Here is a 25,329-nt window from a genome sequence, read left to right as displayed (position 1 = left end):
GAAAGCAGGTCAGATGCAGATGAGGTGTCGAAGAAGCAATAGCAAGAGAGAGAGAGCTACAACTAGACATGAAATGCTGATGGTAAAATACCACTTTGAGCAAAAGATTGTTTTCTTCACTGAACCAAAGACTATTCCCAAGTCCTGGTCACGTAAGCTGTACGGTGTTTTAGTCACTGGCTAGATTTGACCAATAGGTTTAGGGAATAGAAAGGGTCACAATAGAAACATAGAAAATACAAATCGGAGCAGGCGATTCCGCCCTGCAAGCCTGCTCCGCCATTTATTATGATCATGGCAGATCATCAAGTTCAATACCCTGATCCCGCCACATCCCCCTCCCCTCCCTCCATATCCCGTGATCCTTTTAGCCCAAAGAGCTATATCTAATTCTCTCGAATTTACACAACGTTCTGGCCTCAACTATTTCTGTGGTCGCGAATTTCACAGATTCACCACGATGGGTGAAAAAATGTCTCCTCCAGACCTAAAAGATTTACCCTTTATCTTCAAACTATGACCTCTAGTTCTGGAGTCTCCCACCATTGGGAATATTCTGTTTGAATCTACCCTATCTGATCCTGTTAGAATTTTGTAAGTTTCTATGCGATCCCCTCTCACTGTTCTAAACTCCAATGAACATAATCCTAACCGACTCAGTCTCTCCTCATATGACAGTCCTGTCATCCCAGGAATAAGTCTGGTAAACCTTTGCTGTGCTCCCTCCCTAGCAAGAACATCCTCAGATGAGGATAACAAAACTGCACACAATACTCCAGTTGTGGTCTCACCAATTTTGCCTTCTTTACTGCTTGCTGTACGTGTATGCTTGCTTTCAGCGACTGATGCACGAGGACACCAAGGTCTCGTTGAGTAACCACCTCTCTCAATTTACACTCATTCAAACAATAATCTGCCTTCCTATTTTTGATACCGAAGCGGGGAGAACTTCACATTATACTGCATCTGCCATGCATATGCCCACTCACTCAGCCTGTCCAAATCCTGCTAAAGTATTTCTGCATCCTCCTCGGCTCACCCTCCCACCAAACTTTGAATCATCTGCAAATTTGGAGATAATGCAATTAGTTCTCTTGTCCAAATCATTAATATATATTGTGAACAGTTGGGGTCCTAGCACAGATCCCTGTGGTACCCCACTAGCCACTGCCTACCAATCAGAAAAAGACCTATTTATTTCAACTTTTTGTTTCCTGTTTGCTAACCAGTTTTCTATCCATCTCAAGAAACTACCCGTAATCCCATGTGCTTTAACTTTACATAGTAATCTGTTATGTGAGACCTTGTCGAAAGCCTGCTCAGAATATAAAAACAGGTAGCAAAATGTTTGACAAATATGTAAAATGAAAGAGTGGCTAAGGTAAACATTGGTCCTTAGAGGATGAGAAGGGATTGAACAGGTATTTTGTGTCAGTCTTCACAGTAGAAGACACAAACAAGATGCTAATAATTGATGACAAGGAGGCTATGGCAGCTGAGGATCTAAAAGCGGTCATTATCACTAAGAGGTCGTGTTGGGCAAGCTAACGGGGCTAAAGGTAGACAAGTCTCCTGACTGATGGAATGCATCCCAGGGTACTAAAAGAGATGGCGGGGAAAATAGCAAATGCGATCATGATAATTTGCCAAAATTCACTGGACTCTGGAGCAGTTCCAGCAGATTGGAAAACAGCAAATGTGACGCCACAGTTTAAAAAAGGAGGTAGACAAAAGGTGGATAACTGTAGGCCGGTTATCCTAACTTCTGAAGTGGGAAAAATGCTTGAATCTATCGCCAAGGAAGAAATAGCGAGACATCTGGATAGAAATTGTCCCATTGGGCAGACGTAGCATGGGTTCATGAAAGGCAGGTCATGCCTAACTAATTTACTGGAATTCTTTGAGGACATTACAACTGTGGTGGAGAATGGGGAGCACCCAGTGGATGTGGTGTATCTGGCATTCAGCAAGGTGCCCCACAAAAGGCTGTTGCATAGGATAAGGGTGCACTGCATTATGTATTAGCATGGATAGAGGATTGGTTAACAAAGAGTGGAATAAATGGGTGTTTTTCTGGCTGGCGATCAGTGGCTAGTGGTGTGCCCCAGGGATCAGTTTTGGGACTGCATTGTTTCCAATTTTATAGATGATTTGGAGTTGGGGACCAAGTGTAATATGTCAAAAGTTCGCAGATGACACTGAGACAAGTGGTAGAGTAAAGTGTGCAGAGGAAAAGTCTGCAGAGGGATATAGATAGTTTAAGTGAATGGGCAAGGGTCTGACAAATGGAGTACAATGTTGGTAAATGTGAGGTCATCTGAAGGATCTCTGTATTCGTATACCTGTAACGCCGTACCACATACCAAATAACAGAGATTCAAGACTGGCTTCTTGGGTTAAAAGCAGTTTGCAACCTTTATTTTGTCAGCTTGTAGTATCTAATGGTAAGCATCAATTTTCACACAAGTACAGAATTTAGGAAGGTCCAAGTAGCCCCCCCCGTAAGCTAGTCAGATGTATCAATTGTTTGTCCTTAGTAAATACAGATAAGTTGAATTGAATTTAAAATACAATTATAGTTTGTGGTAATTCAGCTCCGAATCAAAATGTACAATACAGAAACGAAACAAAAGAAAATGGCGGTTTGCAAAGCTAGCAATAGGTTTCAGAAATTAGGTAAGAATAGAAAAAGAAGAGTAAGTTCTCATCCCAACAACTGAACTCTTTGAAGCTTTAAAGTTCTGCCCCCTTTTCAGCTGTGATTGGGTTTAAATAATTTATAATCCATTCAATTCGAGCAAATGTCTGTCTGTCAAATTAAGAGATAAAAGATTTCTGTATTTTTCCATAGCGAAACACATTTCCCTCAAGAAGTTATCGCTATGAGCTGACCACCAGTTACCATCGATACGGAACTGGGATGCCATTCAAGTTCTTTGTGAGACAAAGGATCTTTTTGCAGCATGACCTTGCACAGACTCTAGCAGTCTGCAAAAACACCGTACAAATGTGTTTATCTGATCTATTCCCAAGCAGTCAATTTCCCTTTCTGTCATGGTTAATATATGACTTTAAATTTTAGTTAAAATGATTTCTTTAAAAAATTTCTTCTTTTAACCCTTTTTACCTATAATAAACGGTTGGTTTCTATCAGTCATCCATTTTGGTAGGAATAACAGCAAAATGGACTATTATTTAAATGGTAAAATATTGCAGCATGCTGCTGTGCAGAGAGACCAGAGTGTCCTTGTGCATGAATCGCAAAAGATTGATTTGCGGGTACAGCAGGTAATTAAGAAGGCAAATGGAATTTTGGCCTTCATTGCTAGAGGGTTGGAGTTTAAAAACAGGGATGTTATGTTGCAGCTGTATAGGATGCTGGTGAGGCCACAGTGAGTACGGTGTATATAGTTTTGGTCTCCTTACTTGTACTGGCACTGGAGGATGTGCAGAGGATTGGCTTATGAGGATGTACTGGCAATGGAGGATGTGCAGAGGATTGGCTTATGAGGAGAGACTGAGTAGATTGGGACTAACTCATTCGAATTTATGAGAATGAGGGGGGAATCTTATATAAAAAAAAATATAAATTATGAAGAGAATGATTAAGATAGAAGCAGGGAGGTTGTTTCAACTGGTGGGTGAAACTAGAACTAGGGGGCATAGCCTCAAAAAAAGGGGAAGCATATTTAGGTCTGAGTTGAGGAACCTGTTCAGCCAAAGGGTTGTAAATCTGTTGAATTCGCTCCCCAGTGAAGCAAATATTTTTAAGGGAAAGGTTTTTTGAACAGTAAAGGAATTAAGGGTTTAATGAGCTGTTGGTTAAGTGGAACTGAGTCCAAAAGTAATATTAATAATCTTTATTAGTGTCACAAGTAGGCTTACATTAACACTACAATGATGTTACTGTGAAAATCCCCCTGTCGCCACACTCCAGCACCTGTTCAGGCACATGGAGGGAGAATTCAGAATGTCCAATTCACCTAACAAGCACGTCTTTCGGGTCTTGTGGGAGGAAACCAGAGCACCCGGAGGAAACGCATGCAGATACGGGGAGAACATGCAGACTCCGCACAAACAGTGACCCAAGCCGGGAATCAAACCTGGGACCCAGGCGCGGTGAAGCAACCATGCTAACCACTGTACTACCTTGCTGGATCAACCAGGATCATATTGAATGGCGGAGCAGGTCCAAGGGGCCAGATGGCATACTTACTCCTAGTTCATATGTTCATGTCCACTGGTTCTCCCCGGTCAACTCTACTAGTTACATCTTAAAATTTTTTTTAAAGTATCCAATTAAGGGGCAATGTAGCGTGGGCAATACACCTACCCTGTACATCTTTGGTTGTGGGGGTGAGACCCACGCAGACACTGGAAGAATGTGCAAACTCCACCCAGTGACCCGGGGCAGGGATCGAACCTGGGTCCTCGGTGCCACGAGGCAGAAGTGCTAACAACTGCGCTGTCGCGCTGCCTACTAGTTACATCTTCAAAGAATTCCAGTGGATTTGTCAAGCTTGATTTTCCTTTCCTAAATCCATGCTGACTTTGAGTTTAAGATTATGGGGGAATCTGATGCTTTTGGGTTTCTAATCTGAGGGACTAATTGCTTACTGTTGTTGTACCGAAGTATAAGATTGTTCTTTTGTAGTGTTCCATTATCTTTCCTCTATTTTGATACTTTTTTTGTTGTCTAATGAAAAAGAAGTTTGCATGCTCATTGTTCCCCCAAATTTAGCGTGGCCAATCCACCTACCCTGCACATCTTCTGGCTGTGGGGACGAAACCCACGCAAACTCCACACAGACAGTGACCCAGAGCCGGGATCGAATCTGGGACCTCGGCACCGTGAGGCAGCAGTGCTAACCACTGTGTCACTGTGCTGCCGCAGTTTTATAAATTGACAAATTGTTGGAGTCTGGTCCGTTAGCTTATCTCCTTCGAACACCAAGGCAGGCCATGTATCCTGGCGAGAACTGAGTTCCTTCTGATTCTTCCTTGCGGTTGGTGTTTTCTTGAAGGTATTAGAGAAGAGGGAATTGAGTAGGGGTGCATGCAAGACTGGTTCATAGAATCATAGAAGGAGGCTATACAGCCCATCTAGTCTGCACCGACCCTTGGAAAGAGCACCTGACCCAAGCCCATGTCTCCACCCTATCCCTATAAACCAAGTAACCCCACCTAAACTTTTAAACACTAAGGGGCAATTTATCATGACCAATCCACCTAATCTGCACATCTTTGGACTGTGGGAGGTAACCGGAGCACCCGGAGGAAACCCACACAGACACGGAGGAAGTGCAAACTCCACACAGACAGTCACCTGAGGCCGGAATGGAACCTGGGTCCCTGGAGCTGTGAGGCAGCAGTGCTAACCACTGTGCCACCGTGCTGCCCCAGTCTTGTTTGAACTGTTGAAGTGAGCGTTGGGAGCCAGGGTGGGAGGGGGTTTGGAGAGGAGGTGGAGGGAATCTATTTTCCCTCCCTCTGGTGCCTCGTTGATGGGGTCTCCCCAGTTGAAGCAGGTGTGATTTTCTACCGTTGGTGAGGTTGGTGCACTGCCCTGGGTGTGGTTGTTGAGGTGCAGGGGCGGCTGAGTGGTAGGTCTTGGTGTGGGCTGTGTCAGAGTGTGACAGACTAGGCCAGGTCCTGTGCTGTGATTTGTATCCTGCTGCTTCTTTATTCTTGGGCCGCCCCTTCTCAAATGCACTTATTAGGAACGCCCTGATGGATTTTCTTGCTCGGCGCAACATCGAAGGCCGAAGGGCCTGGTCTGTGCTGTACTGTTCTATGTTCTATGTGTTTAAATATCCTTGGTTGACAGACTCTTTTATGCACGAGGGCCTGGGGTTCAGCCAAGTCCTGTACTAAGGTTGATATCCTGTTGCCCTTGTGGTTGGGATATTACCTTGTCTGAACGATTAGTTTGTTCATTAATTGATGGTTGGTTTGTCCCAGAGGCACATTGACTCTTGGGCTGAGTTCTGGTCCTCTTTTATCCTGTGACCATCTTCTCCTGTTAGTTTTTTTTTAACCCTGTTTCAAGTAGGCTGTTGGGAGACGCTGATCATAATCTGAATCCACTAGCTGCTGGTCCTCTCTATATAAATATATGAAATTATGAAACGAAAGGGAAAATGCTGGAAAATCTCAGCAAGTCTGGCAGCATCTGTAGGGAGAGAAAAGAGCTAACGTTTCGAGTCCAATGACTCTTTGTCAAAGCTAACAGACAGAGAAAGTGGGAAATATTTATACTGTGGAATGAGAATGAAAGATGAGTCATAGCCACAGAAACCCAGGGAAACCGGGTGCTAATGGCCACAGATACTAAGGGAAAGAGTGTTAATGGCAGTCGCCAGAGAGGACAAAAGATGTGAAAGGTCAAACAGCAGGGAAACTAACATCAGAGGATGAACTGTAGGTGTGGGGGGAGGGGAAGGGGGAAGCAAAGAGGAGAAAGGTGCAGGAAAGGTGGATAAGATTGGGGGGGGGGAATTAAATATATATTAAGAAAGAACGAAATGGTAAAAGACAGTTAAAATGAAATGAAAACAAATGGGTCGAGGTGGGGCTGATCATCAGAAGTTGTTGAATTCGATGTTCAGGCCGGAAGGCTGTAGCGTGCCTAACCGGAAGATGAGATGTTGTTCCTCCAGTGAAATGATGATCCTTCTGTTCTGTGCCTGAGGTTGGGGTTATGTTGCGTTGTGTGGCATATCTGTAACATCCTTTTAGAACTGGATCTGATGTATTTTGTTGGTGTTTTCCTATTTTGTTATGGTGGTATGAAGAATCCGTGATTGGTTCCTGCAGGGGTACAGGCGGATCTGGTGTCTGAGGAAAGGAGATTGTGTTGTCATTGATGCCTCTGGTGCTGCTGAGTTGAGCGAGATGTGTGCTGGTGCGCACCCCAGTCATAGAATAATGGAATTCCTACAGTGCAGAAGGAGACCATTCAGCCTATTGATGCTACACCAACCCTCCACAAGAGCACTCTACCTAGGCCCATTCCTCCAGCCTATCCCTGTAACCTCTTCACCCTACCCAACCATCGGACACTAAAGGACAATTTAGCTTGACCAATCCACCTAACCTGCATATCTTTGGCGTGAGGGGATCAGTACATTTCCACATCTCTAGCAATTGTGAGAGTAGTGGAACTCATGAAAGGTTTTGAAATATTTACCAAAAAAAAGCATAATCTCTTTACCTTCCACTTTCAATGCTCAAAATGTTATCCTTCCTGCCACCATTCCAAAAATACACATAACCCTGAGGTTTAGAGGGTAACCTTCAAGTTACCATGCACCTGCTGCTATTATCATTCTGCGATGCAGAGGTTGCAGATTTGGGATGCTATGTCACTAAGGAATATTTGTAGGATCCACTTCCGGTATTGTTTAAACTTCTGAGCAGCCAGTATTTAAGTGTGGATCGAAATAAATCACCAGGTGAATGGGTTCTGGTGGTAGCAACTGAATCCCAACACTGAGCAGTTGCAACATGTTAGGAGTGGGCCAAAGGGCAGCGAATGAGGTGGCGCACCACCAACATAAGACATTCATTGCACACGGTTAAATCTATGCTCAGCGACTGTCGCTTGCTTATATATTTTCCCATCTTTTTTTCACAGTTCTATCTGTCATGCTCTGACTGAATTGTTTGAGGGATGGACTGTGTGTCCATGAACTTGAATTCCCCCACACTTCCCATCTTAACAAAAGTGCAAACCACAGCCCATAACTCTGCGACCCTTCTGACTCCCACCTGCGGACCACGACCTGCACTTTGAAAAACCCTGGGTTGAATTATGCTGGTCTGTTTTTGAATGCTAATTTTGATTTGGCATTTATTATTTTACCTACCGTATATGTTTATCTCTAAATAACTTCAAAGCTGAGAATGCTTAGCTAGCTGAAGCGCAGTACATACCACTTGAAGGTAAATGTGTGATATTTGAACGTGGTGTGTGGAAGGGAATTGGGCTTTAGCTGTACTACAGAGTTGGGTGGTGCAGGGCTGCTTGAATTTTGCAGCAGTGCGATAGAGTTACTGGAGTTTCTAATGAACGTCAAAATTGTTAACCATATTATATTTTATATCTGTTGCAGTAATATTTATAAAAGCACAGGTTACGGTATATATTTGTTTTAGTAATATTAACTATTACGGGTTAAAGTAACCAGATGGTGTCTGCTAGAGCTGTAATTAAGGAGTCGTGAAAGAGTCAGGTAATTATTGATTATAACCACTTTTGGTTACAGATAAAGAGCTAATGGAATTGTTTTGATTGTTGGAGATTCTGTTTTGATTGTTGGAGATTCCCTGGAATGTAGACAATACATGAGAGAGTGCTATTTAGTCCTAGTTAAGCAGGCTATGGAACTTAGTGGTATACCAATGATGTAATTAATAGGAGCGGCCAGATTTTAAATTGAGCAACAGGTTTATCAAATGCTGTTAGGTTGAGCAGAAGTGTTCTGGATCTGCTCTTGAAAGGAACTCTTTTCAAAAGATTACACAGCTAAGCAAAAAACCTGTTTGTTAACCTTATTGATAATTGCCATTTGAACTATATAGGGTTGCTTAATTGGAATTAGTAGCAGATGTAGATAGTAAGGTCCAGTTTTTACTTTTATTTAATAGCTGTTTAACTGATAATTGTAAAGCTATTTTATTTGATGTTAGTGTGGTTAATTCTGTGTTTAAATTAAAGTTTGTTTTCATATAAAAGATTCCTATTGGTCAGAGTCATCATTCCTGGGGTGAAGTATCCTTTCCTCACATTTTTACAAATAAAAAAAATCTGTTTGCCATTCCCATCCGGTATCCTAACAGGATCGATTAGGATATGCAACCTGCTGCCACATTAAGTGGTTAGTGAATAAACAAGATGCATTTAAGAGGCAGCTAGTAAGTGAAAAAAGGATGAAGGATCTGATATAGTTAAATCATATTGGGTGGGAAGAAACTTGCGGAGCTTAAGTACCAGCAAAGCTGGTTGGGCTGGATATCTTTTACTTGTGTTGTCTTTGTGTAACACCTTGTCTGTTGTAAATTGTAAAACAAACTGTAATTCCCAGAATAGACTGATTGAAAACTGATTTCAAAATCAGTTGCTGATTGACTATTTTCTCCCGACACCTAGATTTGTTTTTTATTTGGTGGGTGGAAGGCAGAAAGAATGGTCCATAATGTGTAAATGTATCAAACATGAGATCGTAGCAAAACTACCTTCACACCTTATATTGGGACATGCTCTTGTAAGACTCTAAACCCCCATCTTCCACCATCACTACTCCTTCATTAATGGTGGAAAAGCAGTGAAATCAAGAGAAGCCATGATTAGGGCTAATGAATACTTCAAATTTTATTCGGAAATAACTGATGAGAAAGACAATGGGCGGGATTCTCCGACCCGGGTCGCGGGTGCCGGTGGAGGGTGCACCCTGGGGCTGAGGGTGCGTGCTGGTGATCGGGGTCGGTGCCGGGAGTTTGGGGGGGGGTTGATGGGGTGGGAGTGGGGTGGATCGGAGTGCTGTGGCTCTGGAGTGCCAGGGATGGGGGTGTCGTGGCTTGGGAGTGCCGGGGTAGGGGTGCCGTGGCTCGGGAGTGACGTGGAGAGGGGTGGTGCCGGGTGTGCGTTTGCCTGACCAGGTGCCAGCTGGCAACAGTGGTGACCATATAGCCCATGGCACCTGGCTGCAGAGGGGAGTATGGGCAACGATGACATGTCGTCTACGCCCACCCCCCACCGCCTGCAGACCATTATGTTTGGGAATCACCCAGTGATGTTGGCCGTTGTGGCGGGAGCCGCCTTTGTACATGTTGCCGTATGGGAGCTGGAGCAGGAGCGTGCCAGGGAGGTAGCAGAGGCTGTCGCAGAGGAGCATGCTACAAAGGGGTAGGTGGCAGCCTGGCTGGAGGGCTGCCCGCCCGACAGGACAAGGAGGAAGAGGAGGTGGTGGTGGTGCCACGGCGACTGAGGCGCCCGAGGAGGTCCCGTGTGTCCCGGTACGCTCGTCGTACCAGGACCTTACGGACCGGGAATGCAGGAGGAGACTCAGGATGAGCCAGGAAACCGTCGCCCATATCTGCCATCTCGTGGCACACCTGGCACCGCATGGCACTGGGGGAGGATACCCTCTCCCCGTGGCCGTTAAGGTTACGGTGGCCCTGAATCTCTACGCGCCGGGGTCGTTCCAGTCACTGAGTGGGGACCTGTCCGGCATCTCCCAGGCACCGGTGCATCCATGCAGTGACCGACTCCCTGTATGCCATTGCGGACCGCTACATTCAGTTCCCTGAGGACCATGCCCACTAGGATGCCTGGGCAGCGGGCTTCACTGCCATGGCCAGGAAACCCATGGGCCAGGGTGCGATCGATGGGATGCACGTCGCCACGCGGCCACCGGTGGATAACAGGGCTATGTTCACGAACAGGAAGGGGACCTACTCCATGAGCGTGCAGGTGGTCTGTGACCACTGGATGAGGATCCTGCACGTCTGTGCCCGGTACCCGGGCAGTGTGCATGACTCCTTCATATTGGAGCAATCGTTCATCCTCGCCATGTTCGAGGGACCCCACCCCGGCTGAGGGGCTGGTTGCTGGGCGACAAGGGTTACCCGTTGCGGTCGTGGCCGATGAACCGCTACAACGATGCCCATGCAGCGACCAGGGGTGTGGTCGAGAGGTGCTTTGGGCTGTTGAAGATGCGCTTCAGGTGCCTGGACCGCTCTGGAGGGGTCCTCCAGTACCCGTCGGAGAGGGTCGGCCGCATCGTTGTGGTCTGCTGCGTTCTGCACAACATAGCCCAGCAGAGGGGCGATGTGTTGGAGGTAGAAGAGGGGGAGCAACACGACGAAGGGCAGGCTTCCCCAGATGAGGAGGATGGGGGCAATGTACAGGACAGACCGGCTGGATATGGACGGAAGGCTGCCCACCGTTACCAGCTGGGCCAACGGCCACAGGATGGATTGATAGCCACACGGTTCACAGAACAGGGGGTTGTGGGAATCGTTGATTATGGGCACGGACAGCACAGTACGGCACCTGCCCACCTTCCTCACCCCGCCCACCACCAACCACCCTCGCCCCGCCCACCACCGCATCACCTGCATGCACACCACTCGTCCATTGCACATCCACCTGCGGCACAACGGGCAGGTCTCACACGGTTGCCAGTGGAAGCGGATCTATTGCATGGCATGGAGGTTGATGACAATCCGCTCTGCGATGTGCTCTGGGCTCTACATCGTTAGACAATGTCTGACTCATAGCCACAGTAACACACTCCGCATGGACCGACCCTGCATGCGGCCTTGACACTACAGCGCACGGTCCCGTCGTCTGCCCGGGGGGGGGGGGGGCACACTCACCTGAGCGCGACGTCCTATCACCCCTCACACACACTGGTGCTCATCTCACACCCCACACCCGCACGCATCGGACAGAGCACAGAGGCAGCTTCTGTAGGTGTGAAAGGGATTTTAATGACCAACAGTTCATACATGTGCCCTAGCCCCTATAACTAATCTGTGCCCTGCATCCGTGCAAACTTACTCAGTGTTTAATTTTTTGACCTTGCGGGCCCTAGGACTACATCTAGGTGGTTCCCCAGACGGTACAGCAGAACAGGAGGCAGGCTCCTGTGATTCTTACTCTGTGACTAGGGACCCCTTTGGCGGCCGTTTCCTGGGCCGGCCCGGCCTGCATGGGCCAGGGCCCTCTCTTCACGAATGATGAGAGGCGCAATTCAGGTGGACCCCCTCCTCAAGCTCCCGGTTGTTAGGAGCGTGCTTCTCCACGGGTTTCAGCTACGGCTGTGCCGCCCATCCTTGGGATTGGGGGGGTGGGAGGGAGATTGGTACTCGCCCTGGCTGCCCTGACTAGGTCATTGACCTTCTTGTGGTACTGGATGCCTGTCCTGGCTGTTACGGCCACGGTGCTGACTGCCTCTGCCACCTCCCTCCACAGGCGCCGGCTGAGGTGTGGTGCGACCCTGCGGCTGTGTCCAGGGTACAGGGCCTTCCTCCACTGCATCTAAGAGCGCCTCGATGTTCCGCTCCTGGAATCTCGGTGCTGCGCGGCGGTCAGCCATTTTGCCGAATCTCCGGAGGTGGCGTCTTTTGAGCTGCGACGCTGCACGGCGTCAATGCTGGCGTGCGTGTCTGTTGTGGTGGCGCCATTGCGATTGGCGTTATGCCGCTGCTAGCCCCTTCTGGGGTGGAGGTTTCCTGAAGTTCCGGTTGGCCCGATGCCAGAGTGGTTTGCGCTGTTTTTGGCGCCGACGTCGGGCCATCCCGCCCATTGTGTTCATATGCACTAGAACTTGTAATGTGTAATCCTGTGAATGTTATGTTGTGCAGAACTAACGTAACCCCAGTCATACCTCAAAAGAATCGTGTTCCATTTAGCCACATAAAATGATCCAGGATAAAGATGGCCGTACGGATTACCACGGTTATACTAAATCATATCAGTCTTTAGCCATCTATCTGCACCCCTATGTAATCCTAATTGGTTTGGGTTAAAATCAAATGAGTTTGATTTGACGGTTAGCTGCCAGTCTTTCATGTGCAACATTAACTTGAAATGTTTCATAAATGAATTCTTGTATGTGTTATGGAATACGATTCTATGCTGTTATCACGACCGGCTTGAACTGACTTCTTGCTGATTTTGCTGTCATCAACATTGAGAACACTGGTACATTGATATTACCATGTCATTGCTATGCTGTTGCCATAGAGCCTGCCCTGTCCTTGGACACTGTCTTGTCAAAGTGCTTGTTTTAATCCATCATGTTCTTCTGTGTTTCTGTTGAATTATGTGCTTTTATGTTGTAGAATTTGTGCTATGTCATGCTGTTCTGTAAGCTGTAAGTTTTGAGATGACCTGAGGTTATGAGTGAATTTAAAATGCGTATTTAGTAAGATGGGGGCTTAATATTTAGCTATCTTTTACCTATTAGGTGTGTTAGAAAACAGTTAGCTTCTACAGCATGCATATAGTTGAAGTTGAAATAGATTTGAGTATGGTCTTGACTTATCACTGAAAAAGTATGTGAAGCTGCGATTATCAAAACAGGACATCAATTTGGATGCATCTTAAGACGTTTGAATAATGGAAATCAGGTATTCTAATTTTTATCTGAGTCCATTATTGGAATATTTTCAATGGTTTTGGGGCACTATGTCAAAAAGACTTTTTGGGAATATAGGTTGTACTGAATGTAGGAATTTCATATATATATTGTATTATATGTATCTGGTATAATGGTTTTAAAAACCTGGGTTAGGGTGTGGTATTATATATTTGTTGCAGTAATATTTTTATCAATCTTAGTTTAAAACCCATTATTCAAAAGACAGGCAGATACTGTGGCTGCAAAAGGGTGCAATTAAGATGTTGTATAAGTGAGGTTATCGTTATTTCAAACTATACTTATGTTTAAAAGGAAAGATTTTGGTCACAGTGGTAGATATTTAGAGCATTGGCTGGGATTTTCCGAACCCCCCCCGCTCCGCAATCGCAGGCGGAGAATGGGATGTCGGACCTGCGATGCCTTCGCGCGATTCTCCGGCGATCGACGAATCGCCACGTGCGCGGTCGACGCGGCGCCAGTCGGGGGCCGTTGAAAGAGGCCCCCGCGGTGATTCTCCGTGGTCAGCAGGCCAAGTTTCCGCCGGCGTGGTTCTCTTATGGTTCCACCCGTCGGGACCTTAGCGTCGCGGCTGCAGTGGCCGTCCTGGTGGGGGGGGGGGGGGGGGGAGAGAAGAAGGGATCCACGACGGCCAGGTGATCGGGGGGGGATCTGATTCCACGCTGGCCTGCTGTGTGGGTCCGCCATGTTGTGCGGATCCGCCGTCGGAAGTGCAGGACCCCGTATCGGCAGCAGGTGCTGCGTTGCGCGTGGCATGGTTCTGCTAACCCCCTTAAAGTCAGAGAATCACTCCGGACTTTTTAGATAAAATCCGGAGTGATTCACGCCCTTTTACTGGCGGGCGTGGGGACATAGCCCTATTATTGGAGAATCCCGGCCGTTGTGTTTATACTTGAATAATTAGGTTATGGGCTTTTAGTAGGGTAAAGATGATGTAATGGGAGGGGCCAGTTCTGTGACACTTAGTTTGGAGTAAGTTCTCTGGAAATTGTGAGCTGAAAAATTTCTGCAGAAGACTGTCCAGAGATTTAGCATTTGTCTGCCAGGATCTCTAATCTTTGCAAGCTTTCTTTTAAAGGAACTGTTTATCCAGACGCTGGCAAGTAATCATGTGTTTGCAAACTTTATTTAAAAGTGTTTTTTTGCCTCTGCCGTATTTTGCTTGATTGGAGATAAAGAAGATAGCAGTTAGGAGCAAGTGTTTCATTTTATTGTTAAACACTGTTTAACTGGTAATTATAAGCTATATTTCTGTGCTGTTAAAGATAGTTTAATACTGTGTTCATAAAGTTTGTTTTAATATACCATATCTCTATTTGTGCGTGCAATCACCCCTGGATCGAAGTACCCTTTGCTCACCATTTTACAAATTTAAAAAAAAATGTGATTGGATGTTCTTGTCTGCTATTTTAGCAATTGTTGGGGTCTGGTCTGGGATCATGATACAAGGGAGTAATTTACAGTGGTCCTCAAGAGTCTTGTGGCAAAAGATAGCAACCAGCAAATTGGCCGATTGTTGAGAAAGCAATTATAAAATCGAACTGAGGCATCCACAAATCAAGAGGGATTAAAATATTTGAGAATAGCTGGAACTGAGGAGAACTAAAGTACATTCTAGAGGACTATGGCCAGCCTCTGGGTGGTCCCAACAGAAATCATTTGACTTTCCAAGAAATTTTTTTTTTATTTTTTTTAAAGAGTACCCAATTCCTTTTTTTTCCAGTTAAGAGGCAATTTAGCGTCGCTAATCCATGGACAGTTACCTGATGCTGGGATCGAACCCGGGTCCTTGGCACTCTAACGCAGCAGTGCTAACCTCTACGCCATGGTGCCACCCCTAAAACTGAGTGCATAACATACATAGTTCTGATCTATCATGTTTAGACTGCTGGTTTTGTTTAATTATTAAATTACAATAAAGTTTGTGTCTTAGAAGATGTGGAATCTTGTGTCATAGTTCTGCTGATAAAATCATTGTTTGGATATCTCCTTTAAATGCTTATGGTCCCTAACAGGATAACACCTTGAGTTCCCTTCAGGGCAGAAGTTAAGTTGTAAGTGCACTACCAGTACAGGATTGAGAGTAAAGGTCCTGTGACTGTTATTTCTCTCCAAGCTGCTATGATTTCGTTTTATTAGTAGACCACATTGAGACGTTGAGCACCAATTTTGAATTAACAAACCGTTTTTTATAATTGCAATTAATCAAGGTATATATACACAGAGCAGAACTGTTGTGTATGACAAAAGGGCTTGTACTTCTGGAACTATTCTTTGTTCCTGACTACTGTAAATGTGAGTTTTTATAAGCAGCAGCTAATAAACAACCCAGCACTCACTTTAATTCATTTTCACTTCAATTTGCTCTTGCTCTAAAGCATTCAATGTCTTTATCACAAGCTAGAAGTTTCAATACCCCATTAACTAGGAACTTCCTGGAGTGCATATTGATAGTTAATATGTCAACTGACATTTCCATTTCAGGATTGAATGAAGCATAAGCGAGATGTTCACATCATTCAAGTATGGTCTTCTCAACCTAACTAAAGCTATATAGAAATTGAAAGCACTTTGGCAGTCGGCTGTGGAACTGGGTGCTCATCTTAGACCTACATCAGCCTTAAGTTTACATTTAACCGGAGCACTATGTATTCATTTATATTTATGTGCAAAGTGAAGCAATAATAGTAGCAAGAAATTTGTCTATGAGGGGCTTGGTAGGCATTAGACTTGAACTTGCTTAAATTGAGAGAGAACTTTTGGGAGGATAAACAATCCAGGTCTTTTAAAATACCAAGAACAGATAATTAATTTGTGTGACACCAGTCTTGAGTAAGACTAAAGTTGCAAATCAATCCTCAGTTGCATTGACTCATTGAGCAATTAATATAATATTGTCACTTTAGAATAATTAACTGGTTAGGAGCATGATATAAAATTGCTGAATGCTGAAATGTTTCAATTCTGTTTGCGATTTGTGTGGAAGACCATCCGTTTAAGGAAGTGTCATTGTCAAAGAATGCTGCCTGTTAAGGCTGAATAATTTGGGCATTACAGTTGCCTGATTTTTAAGATTTTTGGGAGTCTGCATTGAACCGTTATTCTCTGCACACCTATTTTAATGGATTTATCTCTTTTTGCCTTCCCTCTACCCGATCATGCAGGAAACATGGCACAAGTTGGAAATTCACAAATTATACAGGAGGAACCCTCCAGCGCTGAAAACCTACTGGCAGTGAAATTCCTTATGTCAGCACTGGAGTCGATGGTAAATTATTAAGCATTTATTAAATTGTCATTTTAACCTCCTTGTCAAAGCCATTTAATTAGCAATCTTATGCTGCAGTGTGACTTGGGGATTTTGGGTCTTCAGGGAATGTTTACAAAACATTCTGCTCCATTTTACATTCTAAATCTGCTGTAGCCTCCTGTTGAATCTCTGGAGGAGGTAGTCCTAAAGGTAGATTCAGAGGCTTTTGAAACTGTGTCTCCCTGCTGCTGATGGAACAAGGTAGGTTATGTAACTCACCTTGGGGAATACTATTGATTGTGCAAGACTCCAATGTTGGGAGGTGATTTCATCATGGTAATAAAAAAAAGCCCTTGCTTCATATGTTTGAAGCACCCTCACGAGTCTAGTGTAAGTCATTGTGGTTAGAATATAAAAATAAAAATGTAATGGTGAATCTATATAAAACCGTAAGACTGCAGTTGGGATAGTCTGAACAGTTTTGGGCTTCGTACTAAAGGAAAGGACCATAAACAATGTCCTTGAAGCCAACTCCACAAATGTTTAAGCAGTGGTGTGGCAAAATCAACTTTGATGGACTGAGCACTGTCCAGATGGCTGAGAACTGCCTCCCCCCAGTAGAGAGAAGAAGGGATCCACGATGGCCAGGCCCGCGATCCAGGGCACGTGATCTGGGGGGGGGGGGGTCTATCTGATTCCACGCTGGCCTGCTGTGTGGGTCCGCCATGTTGTGCGGAGTTCTCACTGCTCTCAAATGGTCAACGTTTCAAGGAAGGACAAAGAAAATGCTTCATAGCCACTCTGAAGCTCTCCTTGAAGCACAACTGCATTGACTTTGATGACTGTAAGTAACATGCTACAAATCACTGGGAATGGTGACAACCTGTTCATCCACCTGCAAGTCCCAGTGTCTTAATGATGAGAGATAGAGTAGAAAAGTAACAGAAGCAAATCCTGCACTCTGGATCCCCTTACCCCATGTACTCAAAGGTATGGGGTCAAGAATCGGCATGTTCAGTTAGATGAATACCCATGGTAGAGACACTGTTGATGCCATCCTTGAATAAAGGGACAACTGATGGCTTATAGGAAGGACGATGAGGTTGATCTTTCACATACTGTCTTTTTATCTACTGTGTTGACCTGATTAAAATTTAGATCTGCTGGTATCGTTTTAGCCAATCAATTTTCCCCAGATCCATAATTTAAATTAACAAGTCAGAGAGAAACAAAGTATGGTGAAATAAAGTAGAATTTATTAAGCAAGAGTGGTAAATAGACACAACAGAAGGCAGTGATGACAGCTTGCATTAACCCTCAAAAGGCCATGGATCCACTGAGTGCTAATAGTACAATCAAAGTCTTCTCTTCGTCCTGGTTTGACGTGTCTTGGGAGAGATTTCATCATAGGAGTGATGATGATTGTGCCCCATGTCTTGAAACCTTTGATCTTGATCCCCAATTCTGAAAATCCTTGTGCGATATTTGGACTTTGCTTGTATGAACCCTTTCAATTGAAAGTGAGGTTACTTACTTTAGCCCCCACCTCCTCCATGGCTCAAGTCAGATGTTTGCTCTTTGTATTCAATGTTACCTCTCGATGTTACATGAATTGGAAGTCCAGTTGTCATTCCCATAAATTATGATCACGTCACAAAGTATTGCTAATTTGCCTGCTTGAGGTGTACGTGGGTTAAGTGGTGTGTGTCTTCTGATAAAACAGGAAAAATAAGCATAGAAGTTGTCTTCAATTTTATTCTATTGATTACACTTAAATGATTAATCTGTTATAAATAACTAGAAAGATATGTGATTTGTGTTGGTACTAACCCTTATCCCAAAAACGAGGGGTCATGCTGAGAGTTAATTTCTGTTGCGCTTTGAGTGTGTGTCTTTAAGGCACAGAAGTTCTGTAATCATTCCAGAGAAGGAGGCAACTAAGCTCTTATCAGTGATTCAGTTCTCTCATTACTGACAACCTTGAATCACGCAGCTGTGAATACTAGCAGCACAGTTTTTACCTGTTTAATTTTTGTGTCTCTCTCCACAGGCAAGAACTTAAGCTAGTCTATTTAAAATATTGTTAGTATGAGATGCCGACATGCTATGAAATGAAATGAAAATCGCTTATTGTCACAAGTAGGCTTCAAATGAAGTTACTGTGAAAAGCCCCTAGCCGCCACATTCCGGCGCCTGTTCGGGGAGGCTGGTGCGGAAATTGAAGCGTGTTGTTGGCCTGCCTTGGTCTGCTTTAAAAGCCAGCGATTTAGCCCTGTGCTAAACCAGCCCCATGCCAAACCAACCACCTAGTTGTAATTGATAAATCCTAAAATTAGTAGATTGAAATCTCTTGATAGTTCTTTTTATATGAAAATGCAACAACACAACTCAATCGGAATTTAAGAAAACATCCTGTGGGATGCACTAGGATACTGTTAGTATGAATTTGCTCCACATTCTATCTTAAGAAATTGCTGGCTTCATGGGATACAGCAAGAGGCGCATTGCGTTTCTGACAACACTTGTTGAATGCGTTTCTGACAACACTTGTTGAATGCATTTCTGACAACACTTGTTGAATGCGTTTCTGACCACACTTGTTGAATGCGTTTCTGAGCACTCTTGTTGAATGCATTTCTGACAACGCTTGTTGAATGTTAAAGACTAATATTCTAGAACTAGCCATGTCTCTAGCCAGGCAGCTGAGAACAGTTCCAAGATGGGTATCTACTAAAGAAAGTGGAAAATTGCTGCAGATTGTCCACCAGGTGCAGGACTAATCAAATGGATCCAATTACCTGCTCAATTATAACATTGTGATGAAAAGTGTTGCTAATATTATTGCATTATATCTCACAGCACTTAATCATCAGTTTCCTGGCTGGCAATGTACCTTCCAGAATCACAGGCTCCAGACTCATCACAAACTTGGTCTAAAATGAATAAAAGAACAGAATGCCAGAGCTGAAAGTGACTGTTCTTGGACATCATGGCAGTGTTAGACTGAGATATGGCACTAAGGAATCCTAGTAAAATGAAGTCAGTGGGAATCGGGATAACTGTAGTCATACCCTGCACAATGAAGGATTGTTGGAGGCTAATTATCTCAGGAGTTCCTGAGTTTGGCCCTACTATCCTATCTCCAGCTGCTTGATCGTGACCTTGCCACAGTTACAAAGTAAGAATGTTAGTTGATAAGTGTTCAGTTTCATTTGCAATTCTTGAGATACTAACGCAGTCTGTGCCATTGTCCAGCAAGACCTGTACACCATCCAGACTTGGGCTGATAAGTAGCATTCATGTCACAGAAATGTCGATGATTGCTACCAACAATATGCAGTCTAACCAACACCTCGTGGCGGTCAATGCCCCCCCCCCCCCCCGGTCAACATTTGGGGGGTCACCAGTGACCAGAAACGTGTATGGTTGCAAGAGCAGGTCAGAGGTTGGGCATTCTGCGTTGAAACTCGAGGTAAAGTTCAGGAATGTGAAGGATCAGAATCCCCTTGCCTAGATGATTGTAACTCAATCAACACTCCAGAAGCTCAACATCACCCAAGACAAGCAGCCTGTTTGATTGACACCTCATCTGTCCCCTTTAATCATTAATTTCCTTCACCACCGGTATACTGGCTATCTACAAGGTGTATTGCAGCAATTTCAACAGCACTGCTCCACCCTGAACTTGCAACCTGTGTCACCTAGAATGACAAGACATGGAATCTTATGCCCTCCAAGTGGTTTGTTTGCTGGAAGAGGAGTCATTTGATCATGGCGGTGATGGGTGGGACCCAACCACATTCTCGCCACCTCGTTGATCAAGTCTGCAATGGGAAGGCCCATAGACAGCCATCCTGCCTCACTGCCAATTGGGCCTTTTAAGTGGATAGTTGCTTACTAAAGAGCCCCTTTCCACTGGTGTTAACTTAGCGGGAGAGGGTGTGGCACCCTTTGTTCAAAGGTTCTTAGTGCTTGATCGAGGGAGCCATCACCAGGAAGTGGGTCGGGGGCTGCTAAGAGATACCCACATACCCTTGCAACTGAGCTCCCTCTTGCTATCACTCACCTGGGATCAAGAAACAATCCTAAGCCTTGGTGTGTGTGTGTCATACCAGCAGAAGCCACTGCCTCCCTTATGATGCTGCCATTCAATAGAACTGGAGGCTTTTGATTCTGGCCCCAGGGTCCTTAATCCCAGAGGAAGGCCAGATGCTGGCTTGTCAATTGCCTGAGTGGAACAAGATGTGCTGGGCCTTCACATGATGTGAGGTGCTCTTTAATTGTCCAGCCAGTAGCCAAGGTCCCCATCACCGTCGCAAAATTCTTCAAAAGAGCAGCTGATACATATGTTCCCATTTAAGTCGCATACTGTCCTGAATTGGATATATATTTCAGTTCCTTCGCTATTGCTGTGCCAGAATCGTAGAACTCCCTAGATAATGGCACACTGGCTGTATCTTTGCTACATGAACCAAACACTGCGCACTCAAGAAGGTAGCTCAGCATCTCACACCCTCAAGAGCATCTAGGAATGGCCACTAATGTTGGCCTTTGTCAGTGACACCCACATCCCATGAACTAAAAAAGAATGAAGAGTTGCAAATTTAATGAAAGACCTATACAATTGGAACCTATTTCTTTAAAAGATGTTGCTGCGTGCTTTAATAATAGATGTCTAAAACTGATAGGTGGGACAAGACCAAATGCAGCTTATTTCCTGTGTCTGAAAGATTTTGAATCGAGGTGTAAGAATATGGATTTAAAAAAATAAAAAATACACTGAGCAAATGCAGAATCGCTAAAGTAGGCACAATTGGTTTAAACAATATGCTTGCAGGTTTTAGTTTCATTGAAGAAAGTGAGGGAGAGAACCAGGAACTGTAGACCAGTTAGCTTGACATCAGTCATCAGTAAAGTGCTTGAATCTATTATTAAGGAAGCTTTAACAATGCACTGAGAAATAAGCATAATCAAATGTAGTCAATATGGTTTTATGAAAGTTAATTGTGTTTTACAGATTTAGGAAAGCTTTTTGAGCTTGTAGCTTGTAGGATATATAAAGGAAACCAGTAGATGCAGCCAACTTCTATTTTCAAAGGCATTCAGTAAGGTGCCACACAAAAGAGTAATATGTAAGACGAGGGCTTCTTGGAATTAGGGGTAATATATTAGCGTGGACAGAGGATTGGAACCGGAAGTGGAGAGTATAAATGAGACACACTCAGGTTGGCAGGCATGGCCTGAGCGCCACAAGGATCAGTGGTGTCGTCTCAAGCTATTTACAAAGAGACCGAGAATAAGGTATTTTAGTTTGCTGACTATACAAAAGCTAGGTGGAAATGTAGGTTGAGGAAAATACTGATATGTTAATTGAGGAGCAATGTAAGCGTCCATGGGATATTTTTCATTCATTCAAACAGGCGGATGGGGCCTCAGTTTAACGTCTCCTCAGGATGGCATGTCCAACAGTGCAGCATTTCTACTGTAGTGGAATGGCAGCCTTGATTTTCACCTTCAGACTCGGAGTGGAACTTGAACCCAGAACCTTGTAACTCTGGCTAGAGTGCTATTAATGGACCTCAGCTGATGAGCTCAGGCAGTTTAGATATCTTCACTGAGCATACCACAAACAATCTGGATAGGAAATTTCTCACTTCCCACGGAGTTCCTTACAGACACATTTTCTGGGTGTTGGACTCATGTCTACAGCTGTTTTGGAGTCTTTTTAAAAAAAATTTAGAGTACCCAATTAATTTTTTCCAATTAAGGGGCAATTTAGAGTGGCCAATCCACCTACCCTGCAAATCTTTGGGTTGTGAGGCGAAACCCACGCAAACACGGGGAGAATGTGCAAACTCCACATGGGCAGTGACCCAGATGGACCCTGGGACCTCAGCGCCATGAGGTAGCAGTGCTAGCATCTGCGCCACCATGCTGCCCTGTTTGGAGTCTTAAGATGATTATTTTGATGCAATAAATTTTATTAACTGACTAGGCATATTAATCTTGCTAGTTTCCTTAAAAATTGAATGTTAAGAGATTTCGAACAAAGAGCAGGAGAAGCTTGTTTATACTCAGGATTACAAGACTGAACTCCACTACTGAAGTTGGTAATTGAAGCTGTGACCATGTGACCACTTCAAAATATTGTCGCAAACATGTAGAAAAACATTTCTTCAAAGTGGTCCATGAGCTAAGTATGTGTGTGCATGTAGCCCCTTTTTAATTTGAAGTGGTTCAATTTAAAAATAACCCAGCAGACAAGCTTTATTCTTTTTTTTTTTAATAAACAATTTTATTGAGGTAGTTTTTGGCTTTATAAACAGTTACAGACATCATCAGAAAGGAAGCAAAAAAGGCAAAAATGTGCAAACATCCACGTACTTTCAATACTTCCATCATACCGTATTGCACAAGCCCGCTCCCCTCCCACCCGTACTACCCGCCATATTTTCCCTCCTACTCTAAAGCTTTATTCTTAATCAAGATAAAGGGTTTGTTTATTATAAAACTACTGCTGATAATTACTTTTGTAAAAATTATAACATTAACTAAAATACAGATACAAAAACTATAAATGCAGGTAAAAGGGGAAAAATACTTAATGGATGAGTTTTCTTTCTCAGTGACTGATCATTGTGGGCCCTTAACTTGTATTGAAATGTTGAAATTGCATGTTTTCTGTGGCTGCGATGGCTTCTGTAGTCACTTAATCCTGAGTTTGCCTTTTCAGGTGGACTGAGCAGGTAGGGCAACTTTGGGGCCCTTAACTTGTATTGAAATGTTGAAATTGCATGTTTTCTGTGGCTGCGATGGCTTCTGTAGTCACTTAATCCTGAGTTTGCCTTTTCAGGTGGACTGAGCAGGTAGGGCAACTTTGGGGCACAAGTGAAGGTCCCTTTACTGTTTCTTTCAGTATGACTCTTGAAGACTGCCTGCATTCCTTTTTCAGCACAACAATGGTGATTTCTGGACAACTCCCTCTGTAACTCCCAGAAGGAGAGAGAAACCCAGCTCTTGTATGCGGCTCACAGTTAATTCAGATTAGAACTGTAGGCTGGAGCTGACTTCTTTAGGTCTTCTGGGTTCTTTGCACAAAATGGCTGTTCTCAGACCAGGGTTTTTCAAAGTGCTGGTTGTGACCCGCGGTGGTTGCAAGCGGGTGTCGGGAGGGTGTCCGAGTGTTAGGTCGCAGCATTTTTGTGGTGGTCCCAATCACAACCTCTTGTCAGCATATTTATTAAAAATTGCCTGAGCCACACTTTTCAAGCCAGGGTCGGTCTTCAGTCTCATCACTCTTCTGTACCAGTGCAGAGGTTGCACTAACAAACTTCCACACCTTGAAACAATTACTGTTCTTTCACATGCTGAATTTAGAAGATGACTATAATGATGGAGGCTCAATTCAGCCTGTCCCAGAGGAGGACCGTTTCCTGGCATCGCTAAAGTAAGGGCCGGATGGGTCTCCGAACTGTGCAGCATTTTGTCAATAAGAGACACCTGACAAGTTCTGCAGCATCAGGTAGTATTAGCTGATGGGACTCTGGAATAATCAGAAGCTCAAGCTAGTGTTCGTGAAAGGAATGTAAAATCAATCCAGACTTTGTTTTGGAACTAGGATGCTTGGATCTGATCTGTCAAAGCTCTGTATACTTTGAAGATACTTGTGGAACCAAATATTGATTCTGTAAATGCCACTAGGCTCTGTGTACGGTCCTGCCGGTCCTGGTTGCTAATGGGTTTTGTGTGTGACTAGTGTATTCCAGAACGGTTGATATAATCGCCATCCCTTGCGTGCACGCACATCTCTCCAGATTATAAAACTGATCTCACTCACCACATTTCCAAAAGCCAGATGTTCAGAAAATCAGCTTTAGAGTTTGAAGAAATTGAGATGTATTCATTTCTATTCACTTGCAATGATAAATGCAATCTTTTTGTTGTCATTTTTATTTTTGTAGTATGTATTGAGCTGATTTACAAACAGAAATTGTAATCTGGTCATTGTATGGAATTCATGCACTGGTTCCGACACTTGGGGCAGTGGAATCAATGGAATAGGAGTGTGAGAGAGAGTTATTACACCGTTTGTGTGTCTGTGTATATCTGTTATGACATGAGGTCGGCCAGGGTGGGTCCGAAGATCGGCTGGTTGGCAAAAGTGGGTCCTGGGAAAAATAAGTTTGAAAAACACTGCTTTATGCAGTTCAAAACTCAAAATGACTTGTGTTAATTCAGGTGAGCATTATTTCACAAAGCAAAGTTAATTAAGTTGCATTCTTTTGAAGATGTCCTTCCCATCAGTACCATAGGAGTCCTGAGTTTTCACACCTTGGATGATTGAATTGTGTTGTCCACGGCATCCTGGTGTTATTAATGACTCTATTGTTGACTGATTCTGAATCTCAGTTCAACAAATAAAAATATTAATTTGTGGGATGTGCGTGTCATGGGCTAGGCCAGCATTTATTGCCCATCCCTAATTGCTCTTCAAAAAGTGGTGGAGAGCTGTCTTCTTGAACTGCTGCTGCCACTGTGGTAGTGGTGGAGGGAGTAAATGTTTGCAAATGAGGTGCCAATCACGTGGGCTGCTTTGCTCTTGGATGGTGTCAAACGTCTTGAGTGTTCGCGCTGCACTCATCCAGGCAAATGGCAAGTATTCCATCTCACTCCTGACTTATGCCTTGTAGATAGTGGACAGGCTTTGGGAAATTAGAAGATGAGTTACTTCATAGAATCACTACAGTGTAGAAGGAGGCCATTCAGCCCATCAGGTCTGAACTGACCCTCTGCAAGAGTAATCCCTTGCCCTTATCCCTGTAACCCCGCCCTTATCCCTGTAACCCCACCTAACGTTTTGGACACTTGGGGGCAATTTAGCATGGCCAATCCACCTAACCTGCACATCTT

The 25,329-nt window shown here is 44.3% G+C and overlaps 1 protein-coding gene across 13 annotated transcripts in view; it reads left to right on the top strand.

The window, feature by feature from the left end:
- Positions 1 to 25,329, top strand: part of LOC119974673 (general transcription factor II-I-like) — a 195,368-nt gene that overhangs the window by 24,420 nt on the left and 145,619 nt on the right. For all 13 annotated transcript variants that reach the window (XM_038813765.1, XM_038813764.1, XM_038813763.1 and 10 more), the window contains one exon: positions 16,334 to 16,437. In XM_038813765.1, coding sequence (XP_038669693.1) covers positions 16,339 to 16,437 — 99 coding nt within the window. In that variant the 5' untranslated portion in view covers positions 16,334 to 16,338. The remainder of the gene's footprint in view (positions 1 to 16,333; positions 16,438 to 25,329) is intronic.

This window comes from Scyliorhinus canicula, chromosome 12 (genome assembly GCF_902713615.1).
Source record: "Scyliorhinus canicula chromosome 12, sScyCan1.1, whole genome shotgun sequence".
Taxonomy (NCBI): Eukaryota; Metazoa; Chordata; class Chondrichthyes; order Carcharhiniformes; family Scyliorhinidae; genus Scyliorhinus; species Scyliorhinus canicula.
This window is presented reverse-complemented; position numbering and strand designations above follow the sequence as displayed.